The sequence below is a fragment of the Sapajus apella genome, unplaced genomic scaffold (assembly GCF_009761245.1).
Source record: "Sapajus apella isolate SASKATOON/1434 unplaced genomic scaffold, GSC_monkey_1.0 scaffold31, whole genome shotgun sequence".
NCBI classification, from domain to species: Eukaryota; Metazoa; Chordata; class Mammalia; order Primates; family Cebidae; genus Sapajus; species Sapajus apella.
In genome coordinates this window covers 15,129,210-15,140,550 of record NW_022436971.1, presented here as the reverse complement: position 1 = coordinate 15,140,550, position 11,341 = coordinate 15,129,210, and the positions used below count along the sequence as shown (strand labels likewise).

The following is an 11,341-nucleotide window of genomic DNA, read 5'->3' as shown; positions in this document are numbered from 1 at the left end:
TATATGATAAGTAAAAACAAAAACGTGTATGTACTATAAAACTTGGGATGGGCTGGGCATGTTGGCTCATGCCTGTAATCCCAGCACTTTGGGAGGCTGAGGTGGGCGTATCACTTGAGGTCCGAAGTTTGAAACCAGCCTGGCCAACATAGTGTTAAAACCCTGTCTCTACTAAAAAGACAAAAAAAAAAAAAAAAAAAATTGCTAGACCTGGCGGTATACCCCTGTAATCCTAGCTACCCGGGAGGCTCAGATGGGAGGATTGCTTGAACCTGGGAGTTGGAGGTTGCAGTGAGCTGATATCACACCACGGCAAACGTTAGCCTGAGCAACAGAGCGAGACACTGTCTCAAAAATCAAACAAAAATCCTGGGATGGAGGCAGGGAAGAAAGGAAGTGGTGGGGACTGTGGGTGGTCTGTTTTACGTTTCATAATGGAGAGCTGGTACCTACTGTTTAGAATTCAAACATAGATTTCAAAGTGGTTACCTCTGGGACAAGGGTAAGAGACACCTTTTCCTCATTTTTCATGTGCTTCAAAAATTATCACGCTCTGTATATATGTTAACTGTTACTGTAAGAAAACACCATGAAGTGGTACAGTGACAGCTGTGTGAATGCCGGTTAATCAGTCTTGCATTCATGCCTCTTGGAGAACCACCCTAGGGGATGCTTTCGAGCAGAGCCGTTCCTCATTCCCACAGGTGCCTCATTTTATCCTGGTGCTGTTCAGAACATCACTTACTGCCTAGAGCTAATTCCAGATTCTCCTCCCACCCAGGGCAGTTTATCAAAGGCAAAATAAAGAGGGTGGGCTGGGCACAGTGTCTCACACCTGTAATCCCAGAACTTTGGGAGGTCAGAGGCGGGTGGATCACCTGAGGTCAGGAGTTCGAGACCAGCCTGGCCAACATGGTGAAACCCTGCCTCTACTAAAAATACAAAAACTTAGCTGAGTGTGGGGGTGCATGCCTGTAATCCCAGCTACTCGGGAGGCTGAAGCAGGAGAATCGCTTGAACCCGGGAGGTAGAGGTTACAGTGAGCCGAGATTGCACCACTGCACTCCAGCCTGGGCGACAAGAGGGAAACTCTGTCTCAAAACAAACAAGCAAAATGAAGAGGGTTGGGGGTTGACTCCCTGAAAGTTTCCAGATGCCTCTTCTAAAGATAAAAACATAATGTGGTGCCCAAAAGAGGAAAGAACTTCTCCAAAGAGTCTAGGATGTGGCTGGCTGACGTGGCCACTTTGCCCGCAGCCGATGAGGGGATGAAAGTAAGAACTGATTTGAATCTTCGCCTCTTGTACAACCCCTGGTGGGCACGGGATGATGCCTCATTCCCCTGATTTTAAGTTGCATTTTTTTCCCCGCATTTCCACATTCTCCAAGTCAGAACGTGTCCTGCAGTGTGAGGGTGGTCTGTCATGGTTTAACTGGGGTCTCCTGGCCTTCTTGGTGCTCCATAAAATAGTGGCACACCTTCCAATGGGGGACCGGGAGGTGCTGAATCACAGTGCTTACACAGCGATGGGCTCATCTGCTCTCTGCCGCACGTGGCTCAGCCCTGCTCTGTGTCATGGGTGGTATCCCCGGCTGACCCCCTGTCTTGCAGGTGTAAGTCGCCACCAGTAGCCATGGGTAAGCAGAACAGCAAGCTGCGGCCCGAGGTGCTGCAGGACCTGCGGGAGAACACGGAGTTCACCGACCACGAGCTGCAGGAGTGGTACAAGGGCTTCCTCAAGGACTGCCCCACCGGCCACCTGACTGTGGACGAGTTCAAGAAGATCTACGCCAACTTCTTCCCCTACGGCGACGCCTCCAAGTTCGCCGAGCATGTCTTCCGCACCTTTGACACCAACGGCGACGGCACCATCGACTTCCGGGAGTTCATCATCGCGCTCAGCGTGACCTCGAGGGGCAAGCTGGAGCAGAAGCTCAAGTGGGCCTTCAGCATGTACGACCTGGATGGCAACGGCTACATCAGCCGCAGCGAGATGCTGGAGATCGTGCAGGTACCGCCCCCAGGCCCGGTCTCACTGCGGGCCAGGGTCCGTCCCAGCTCCCAGCCCAGGGCTCTTTTTTTAAAGACAGGGTCTTGCTCTATCACCCAGGCTGGAGTGCAGTGGCGCAATCTTAGCTCACTGCAGCCTCTGGCTCCTGGGCTCAGGTGATTTTCCCACTTCGGCCTCTTGAGTAGCTGGGACTACAGGCGCGCACCTCCATGCCTTGCTAATTATTTTGGTATTTTAGGGGGTAGAGAGACGTTTTGGTCACATCATCCAGGCTGGTCTTGAACTCCTGGGCTCAAGTGATCTGCCCACCTCGTGGAGAGTGCTGGAATTACAGGTGTGAGCCAGTATGCCCAGCCTTCGAGTGTATTTGTATTTTATGTTCACTTGACAGGGTCTTTCTTGGCCAGGTTGCTACCTGGGGCACTTTTGAAAGTGAGCAGTTGTCACCTGACGGCAGATCCTTGCAAAGGGCAATGGTAAAAGCCAATGCTTATTGATCACTTGCTGTACATCAGGCCCAGCTGGAGCACTTTGATCAGTTTTCATCTTCATAACCTGATGACATGGGTCATTCTCTGCATTTTACAAAGTCTGAGGCTCAAATAGGTGAATTTCTAAGAATTATATATATATATTTTTGGAGATGGAGTCTCACTTCTTCACCCAGGCTGGAGTGCAATGGCACAATCTCGGCTCACTGCAGCCTCCGCCTCTTGGGTTTGAGATTGTCTGTCTCAGCCTCACGAGTAGTTGGGATTACAGGCATGTGCCATGGCAGCCAGCTAATTTTTGTATTTTTAGTAGAGACAAGGTTTCACCATGTTGGCCAGGCTGGTCTTGAACTCCTGACCTCAGGTCATCTGCCCACCTCAGCCTCCCAAAGTACTGGGATTACAAGCATGGGCCACCGTGCTTGGCCAAGAATTATATTATCGCTGGGATCCTTGGCACTTGCAAGAGGTACCTGCCAAGACCTTGGGAAAGCCCTGTACCTGGGAATGCAGCAGATAGATCACAAGAATCAGCTAAGCACACAAAGGACGTCACTTTATGAGGCATCTCTTTGCCTTTATGCCTATCAACAGCTCTAGCAGGCAAGGCCATGTTTCAGAAGGAAACCAAGTACCTGTGTGTGTGAGAGAGTAGAGATTGCAGAGCTGCCCCTCCCTGGCACTCCCCTGAGTGCCTCCCTGAGCCCGGGAGCATCCAGTCTAGACTTCCTCATGGCCAGACCTGTAATCCCAACACTTTGGGAGGCTGAGGCTGAAGGATTGCTTGAGCCCAGGAGTTTAAGACCAGCCTGGGCAACGTAGTGAGACTCCATCTCTACAGAAAATTTAAGGAGTAGCAGGGCATGTTGGCATATATCTGTAGTCCCAGGTACTTGGGAGGCTGAGGTGGCAGGATCGCTTGAGCCCAGGAGTTTGAGGGTGAGCCAGGATTGCACAGCTACATGCCAGCCTGAGTGACAGAGTGAGACCCTGCGTTCAAACAACCAAAAACAAAACAAGAAAGAAACGGAACTCTTCAGAAGCTGTGGTCCCATGGTAGGGAACCTCAGGGGTAGGCCTCCAGCAGTGGGCATCAGATCTGTGAACCCCTGCTCCGGCCGCAGCCCGCCTCGGGAGCGAGCGGCCCGATTCCCACACAGATGGTTTTCACACCGCGAGAGGAAATTAACACGGGTTCGGGGAACTCTGCTTCAGTCGCCGCTTTCTGGCTCTTAGCTTCACACAGTGGCAGAAGTAAGAATTCTGTTTCCCAGGAATCGCCCACCCTGTCCTGCGTGTTAACCCTCACCCTTTGCAAATCAGCATGCCTGTCACTGGCTGAGCAGAGGCTTGGCCAGAACCTGGAAACTGGTAGAACTGTTCAGAGCAGCAAGGAGCAGCCACTTCTGTCTGAACAGGATCTCGCTTTTCAGCTCCCAAACCAAGTCTTCAAACCCTGAAAGCATTCCCCCAGTGCCATCGATGGCTCCCTGGCTGGCTGGCTGGCTGTATTTCTCATAGGACACTTGATTGCTACCTCTTCTCAAAATGAGAAAATGGTCTGTTGTCTTAGAAACGACACTTTTACACGGAGTGCTCAGAAAATCTCGCAGCAGTGCCACTCCTCCCCATGCATGTCACTGCTCAGCGGCCACTCACCAGCCCCATCACCATCTCCCCTGTACACTGACCGGCAGCACAGGGGCATGCACCCCAGGCTGGGCCACTCAGGCAGAGATACACAGAGAGACCAGCAGCTAGGCTGAGCCCTCGGCTGACAGTGCCCCAAAGAGGCCATGGAGACCCAGGGCCACGGGTTCCTGTCCTGTCAGGGGCTGGTGATAGGGCTATCCCTGTGAGTTTCAGGGGCTCAGCCTCTTTTAAACTGCTGGGTAACAGCCACACAGTAAAATGCACATGGCTTAGCGGGCAGCATGGTGAATTTTGTGCAACTCTGCCCGTGTGACCACCACCCTCCCTCAGCATTCCCAGCCCCCAAGAGGGGCACTCAGGCACCTTCCTGGTACTACCCCCCAGGCAGAAATACCACCACCCTCACCACCTCCCACTGGAGTCATCCTGCCAGCTCTGCTCTTGAGCTTCACTTAGACACCAGTGATATTCACTGGGGAACATTACCCCCACTGGGGAAGGGTCCTGAAGGCCACCAGGAGCCCACGACCTCTCCAAGCCTTGTCATAGGCTGGGCAGAAGCCCACCCTTGCTGCGCCCGGCCGAGCCCCCTCTGAGCACACTGTCTTTGCCCCTGTCCACAGGCCATCTACAAGATGGTGTCCTCGGTGATGAAGATGCCAGAGGACGAGTCCACCCCAGAGAAGCGCACAGACAAGATCTTCAGGCAGATGGACACCAACAATGACGGTAGGGCTGGGGTGGGGGCGGGGCTGCGTGTGTCCGCAAAACGTCTTTGGTTCGCCCCCTCCCCTCTGCAGCTTCTTGGTCTCCTGGCCCACCTGCCTGGTGCTTGCCATGCCCAGGAAAGGGCGGGATACAGTTGGGGATGCCCGTGCTGTGCCCTGGTCCCTCTGCGCGGCTTTGTGATGCTGGGCATGTTGTGGCCCCTCTGAGCCACCGTCTCCCCACTCGTAGAACAGAACATACCTATATTTCTGTGGGTATGTTTAGGGGCAGGGAGGTAGGCGTGCTGGCAGCCCTGAATCTGGAGGGCTTGGGATCAGAGGATCCCAGATGGTGGGGTCCTGGGGTGCTGGCCATGCCTCTCTTGCTGCCGTCCTGAGAGAGGAAGCTGCCCAGATGGCCTCAGTGTCCAAGGGGAGCTGTCAGGATGTACACTGCCACCTTGTCTGCCTACGGCAGCTCTGTGGGGACTCAGCCCCACTGCGGAAATGCAAGTCTCACGATGGTGGGTGGCAGCAGTGGTGATGAGGCCGTGCCCCGAGTGCCCTCCTCTGCACTGGCTGTGAGGTCTGGGGCGGCTGTGGCAGCTTCCAGCTCTGCTCGTCTTGCTGGCATTGTCCAGAGCAGCCACAGCACCAAGTTCGCTTTGCTTTTGAACAATAAAGAAATGCAGCCTTAAGAAGAGAAAATACTCCCTGGGTTGTGCTGGAGAATAAAAGATAAGCGAATGCCCAGGAAGCCGCTCTGGAAAGTGTGGAGCGCAGCCCTCGGTGAGATAGGCACGGCCCCAGGGGAGACGGGCTGCGGGGGAGCTGTAGGCAGCAAAAATCATCCCAGGCAGCCAGGTCACCATGTTCAAAACACATGCACGCAGAAAGCAAGGCTGCCTGTTGCCCGGCGTGGCCTTCGGGCTGTTGGGAAATGTGTTTTCCACCTTCCAGCCCAGCAGGGCACCTGTCGCTGCTCTCCCGAGGCTGTTCGATCCTTTTGGGGATGGCGCATCCAGTCCTACCGCATTGTGAGGTTTCAGTGAGACGATGCCATAAAGCTCTTAGCAGGGTTTGCAACCACAAACAGTGGCTGTTGTTCCTGACTTCAGTGTCCCTGGGGAAGCCACCCATGGTCCTGCCCAAACCTGCCTCCCGGCTTGGCCCTGCCCGCCTCTTCAGAGGGCATATTCTAAGTTGTTTGGTAATTGGGATGGCATGTGACCTTGCTATGTGTCCCCTGGGATGGAGCCCTTCCTCCTGTGAGCCTAGGGGACCTGTCTGTCCCTGGAGTTTGGGTTAAGGAGGGAAGAGTGATACCAGGAAGGTGGGGCCGCAGCCAGGGACCAGAGTTCAGAGTGTGGTCCTCAGCCCTCGAGGCTCCTCCAGGGACTGCTCGGGAGTAACAGTGCCCTGGAGGGTCCCCCAGCTTCCCTGGCCACCCCAGCAGGTGCATGGCTGCTCCAGGCCTCGGGGCTGGGCTGACGGGTTTCTCCAGGGCACAGGTATCATTAAAGCCACCCTCTCCTCAGGCTGTGCTGAGCAACCCCCTCGCCTGCCTGCCCTCTGTCAGGAGGAGCCCCTGGAACCTTCAGCAGCTCCCTGGCATCTCAGCAGCCCTCCGGGTCATCCTGGGGCAGCTCTCTCTCTCCCGACCGGTGGTCCATCTGGGCTGGCCTGCTCTCTCTCAGCCTGGAACTAGGGGGCTGGGGTCAGGGACAGGAAATAAGGCGGCTGGGGCTTGGCCCAGGGCTTTTAGGGCTATGGTCTCTGAGGCCCACACCTAGCAGAGGAGATGCCCCCACAGCTGGCTGCCCTGCGTGGTCGGAGGTAGAGGGTGAGGAGTGGCCCATGAATGTCCTCACCAACCTTAAGGCTGGCAGCCACTCTCTCCATTGGCAGAGGGTCCTGGGACTGCCTGCTGGGGACCTGACTGTCCCTCCCTTTCCCTGCCCATCCCTTGGCCTGGGCATCGTGTGGGCTCCCTTGGGGTCAGCAGGCTGCCCAGGCCCCAGAGACATCGAGTTTGTGCCCTGGAAGCAGCCAGCCTGCCGGAGCCTAGGCCGGAGTCCCATAAGGACATGTGTCCCTGACTGCCAATGGGCCGGAGGGACTGGATTCCCAGCAGGGTCCTACTGGGCAGGGGCGTCCTCCACCCTGGTGCTGGGCTCAGTCCTCAATTGCATCCCCCCAGTCGCCTTTGAGATGGGTGTTCTCATTATCCCGCCTTCGAGACGAAGATCCTGAGGCCTGGAAACATTGGTGGCTTGCCATGAGCCAGAACCGAGAGCCGAGAGCTCCCCCCGGCCCGCTGCCCTGCCGTGCGCCTTCCCCTGTGCTCGGCCTGGCTGTGGGTGTCTGTGTTGCCTGCACAGACATTTTGCAGGGTGCTCTAGCGATTCCAGCTGACACAGAGCCTCAAACAGACACACAGAGGGGCCGCCCCAGGGCCCAGGCTGCCAGGGCGCAGCTAACCTCGAACCTCATCCTTCCCCACCAGCTGGAGCCAGAGGCGCCCCCTCCTGCCCTCGAGGCCATGTCTGCCTGGGCAGACTCCTTACGGCGTCTCCTGCTTGTGGACCAGCAGAGCCAGGGCTATGGTGACCACAGTGTGGGTGCATTGACAGCGATGATGGGACAGGGAGTGGATGGTCAGAAAACTTCCCCCACCCAGCTCAGCTGATCACCTTACAGAGCCCCGCCCTGGGCCACAAGCCTCCAGAGGCCACTCTACCCAGAGTGGAGTCACCGAGGCTATGTCCTGGGAGAGGGAAGATGTCACCAGCTCTGGGTGGGGAGGATGAGGGGCAGCTGATTCCTTAGCATGGCCAGTCTTTTTCTAGGTTTTCCTCTCACCGTATGTGGCGGACAGTGCAGGGCTTGAGCTCGGTCCCCCAGGTCTGAGCAGCAGTTGCCAGGGGGGACCTGGGCCATGCTTTGGGGGGCCGCCAACCAGCGTGGACTTCTCAGCCTGGATTATGTATGGATTAGAGGCAAATGCTGTATTTTTCTGCGCAATGTACATATTCCTTAATAAGCAAAACGTGGGGTGGTTTCCAAAAGGATTTAAAGGGCCCTCGTCAGCCACGTCCTGCCGTCCTGCTGGGCAATCCCTTCGAGTTACCTGATGTATTGTACAGAGCTGGGAAAGGAAAAAGGATTTCTTTCTGAAATGCCTATAAAGTGAGTGGAGACTGGACACCGTCAGCTTCAAGTTGGCTCAGGACTTTCAACAAAGGGGGTGTCCCTGACCTGAGGGCTGTCCCCATCCTCTCTGGAAGCATAAAGAACAGTGAGCACTGCTAATCCTGATCTCTCCCATCCCCTGCAGGTAAACTGTCCTTGGAAGAATTCATCAAAGGTGCCAAGAGCGACCCCTCCATCGTCCGCCTGCTGCAGTGCGACCCCAGCAGCGCCAGCCAGTTCTGAGCGAGCGGCCCAGACAGCGCAGAGGAACACAGGCTTGCCGTGCCGTTCACGCTTTGCTTGCAAGAGTGGATGCCCCGCCAGTCGCCTGCTCTCCCGTCCCCGGCCTGGGCCACGCATCGTACCTGCCGGGCCCCGGCTGCACCTCCCTCCTTCGCCTGACCAGTGTGACATTCCTCCCCTCACGCCCGGCCCGGTCCCTTCCAGGGCGACTCCCAGGGATGTGATGTCATGCAGGATTAGTGTTCTTGGTTCCAGGCACCTCCCGGCTCATGGGGAGACCAGGCAGGACCTTCCGAGGCTGCGCCTGGCCAGCTCGTGCATTCTGTGATCCCAAGTGACTCCGTGGGAAGGGTGGGGACGAGGCGTCAGGAGGGTAGACAGGGAGCCCCTCCCGTGCATGGCTGCCCCTGTTCACTTTCTCCACCACGGCCACTGCACGTATAGATCCTGCGATCCCCTTTCTTTTAATATATAAATTATGTATGGTGAAGTGAAATGTAATGTGTAGGTCCCGTATTTAATGCCTCTAACTGCCTTTGAAGCGCGGCCCCCTGTGGCCGTGGCCCCCAAGCCTGGCTGTCGTGTGGTATTTATGCTCTCTCCGTCTGCCTGTTTCTAAGGAAACGCATGCCTGCCCTGAGCGGTGGTGACCCTCCTGTCCGTGTCGTGAATGCAGGCATTTGTGTCTGGTCTGTCCTCCCTGTTGATTGGTCTGGCATTTCTGGTATTAAAATGATAAAATAAATGGCATTTTCTGAGTTTTGTGTCCGCCCACAGAAGCCCCCTTCCTCAGGCCGTGGCCCCTGCCCGCTCCAGCCAAGGTGGGTCTGTCGCGTGCCACTGCTGTCAGTAAACCTGGCCCCTCCTGTGTCCCTCCAGCTGTCCCTGCGTCTATAAATCTTGCACAGCCTGTTCTTCAATATCTGCCTAATGCCAAGAAATATTCAGGGAAATAAACGAGGACTGCTCTTGGCAGGTCTGACCATCAGCCTTCTGCCCCCTGCTCCCCACGGGCCCTTCTCTCTCCTCCTCCTTCCACGTTCCAAGAGAGGATGGGCGTGGCCAGTGCTGCCATCAGGCTGGCATGGGAGATGGCAGGCCTGGTTCTCCATCCAGGCTTTGCCACTGCCTTCCGTGCTTCTAGTCCCAGCAGCAGAAGGCCCAGCTGAAGAAGGGAGGGTTGGTCTCCCCTGCCAAGGGCTCTAAAGGCAGCATCACTGGGGGACCCCAGGCATCAGCTGTTTTTTTTTGTTTTTTGGTTTTTTTTAAGTGATGGGGTCTCTCTATGTTGCCCAGGCCGGCCTCAAACTCCTGGGCTCCAGCAATCCTTTCACATCAGCCTCCTGAGTAGCTGGGAGCTTGGGTGAACAGCCCTTCGCCTGGCTAACCACAATCAGCTTTTCACCTCAGACTGTCTCCCTGGGGTGCCCACAACTGCTGTCGTGGTTCTGGGCAGTACGGCTGACGCAGGAGCCTCGGGAGGCAGGGAGACAAGCAGCCCTGTCCCCTGGCCTCCCCCTGAGGGACTGTCCCCACCCACCTCACATCTGATGGCTGGAACCATGGCCTGTGTTCACAAGATGTCCATGCAATGGCCATGGCTGGCTTCGGCTGGTCAAGATGGGCCCCTTGGCCATGGAGGCACTCACCTCCCCCAGGGGCATAGGGTCAAGAAGGGGTGAGTGGCATTGAGGTTCTATTACCAGGATGGGCACCACAGTGTCTGCCCACCTGCCTGCTGCTATCGGCTCTGCTGTGTCTCAGTGTCTTCACCGTAGGTCGGGGAGCTGTGTGACTCAAGGTCACGTGTGCAAAGTGCATGGCTTGGAGCCTGCCTCCCAGCAGGCCTTCAGCAATGGCGGCTCTTTTATTGATTTTAATCATTGTAATATTTTTTCAGACTCCATGCCTCTTTTTTTTTTTTTGAGATGGAGTCTCACTCTGTCGCCCCAGTTGGAGTGCAATGGCACGATACTGGCTCACTGCAACCTCCGCCTCCCAAGTTCAAGCAATTCTCCTGCCCCAGCCTCCCGAGTAGCTGGGATTACAGGCACATGCCACTGCGCCTGGCTAATTTTTGTATTTTTAGTAGAAACGGGGTTTCAGCATCTTGGCCAGGCTGGTCTCGAACTCCTGACCTCATGATCCACCCTCCTTGGCCTCCCAGAGTGCTGGGATTACAGGCATGAACCACTGCGCTTGGACAACTCCATGCCTCTTTTAATAGAAATGATGAGTCTGTTTGCCAAGTGCCTTCTGAGTCAATGGCACTGCTAGAGCTATTTCATAGTAAAACTCTCCATGCACCCAGAGCCGCCAAGCCTTGATGGGGGAGCCAGGGGGAGTGCAGAGGCAGAGGCCAGGTGCCCTGGGCAGATCCACCTTGCTACAAAGAGGCAAGACGGTGCCTTTGGCAAAACGGCCTCGCCTGGAAGAATAGTCAGTGAAGGGCTTGAATTTTATAAAAATGTAACTGGGACTGGCAAGGGTTAAATCAAGAGTGCTTGTTACAGGGAAGGCTCACTTATGGTGGGGACAGTATCCAACAGACACAGATGGGAATGACCACTGTGTTAGGGTTCTCCAGGAATAGAACTGAGAGGAGGCATGCATAGACGAGAGGGGTGGGTGGATGGATACGTGGGTGGATGGATGAGTGGGTAGGTGAATGTGGGTGGGTGGGTTGGTGGGTGAGTGAATGGCTGGGTTCATGGATGGCTGGGTGGATGGATGGATGGATGGATGGATGCATAGATGCATGGGTGGATGGATGGATGCGTGGGTGAGTGGATGGATGGGTGGGTGGGTGGGTTGATGGATTTATCATAAGGAATTGGCTTACATGATTATGGAGGCTGAGAGGTCCCAAGGAGACAAGCAGCCCTGTTCCCTGTAGACGGGTCAGCAAGCTGGGGACCCAGGAGGGCTAATGGTATACTTCCAGTCTGAATCTGAAGCAGGGAGGAGGCCAGCGACCCAGCTCAAGACAGTGACTCAAAGAACAAATTCTCAGCCTTTTGTCCTATTCAGGCCTTCAGCCAAG

General features: G+C 55.7%; 1 protein-coding gene across 9 annotated transcripts in view; it reads left to right on the top strand.

Moving 5' to 3' along the window:
- The window catches only part of HPCAL1 (hippocalcin like 1), a 121,582-nt gene extending 112,534 nt beyond the window's left edge, over positions 1 to 9,048 (top strand). For 7 of the 9 annotated variants that reach the window (XM_032294142.1, XM_032294147.1, XM_032294141.1 and 4 more), the window contains 4 exons: positions 1,613 to 2,012; positions 4,780 to 4,885; positions 6,402 to 6,494; positions 8,201 to 8,584. In XM_032294142.1, the coding sequence (XP_032150033.1) occupies positions 1,635 to 2,012; positions 4,780 to 4,885; positions 6,402 to 6,494; positions 8,201 to 8,298 (675 nt within the window). In that variant the 5' untranslated portion in view covers positions 1,613 to 1,634 and the 3' untranslated portion in view covers positions 8,299 to 8,584. Of the gene's footprint in view, positions 1 to 1,612; positions 2,013 to 4,779; positions 4,886 to 6,401; positions 6,495 to 8,200 lie in introns of all 9 variants that reach the window. The other 2 variants (XM_032294148.1, XM_032294150.1) reach the window with 1 other exon arrangement.
- The last annotated feature ends 2,293 nt before the right edge of the window (positions 9,049 to 11,341 follow it).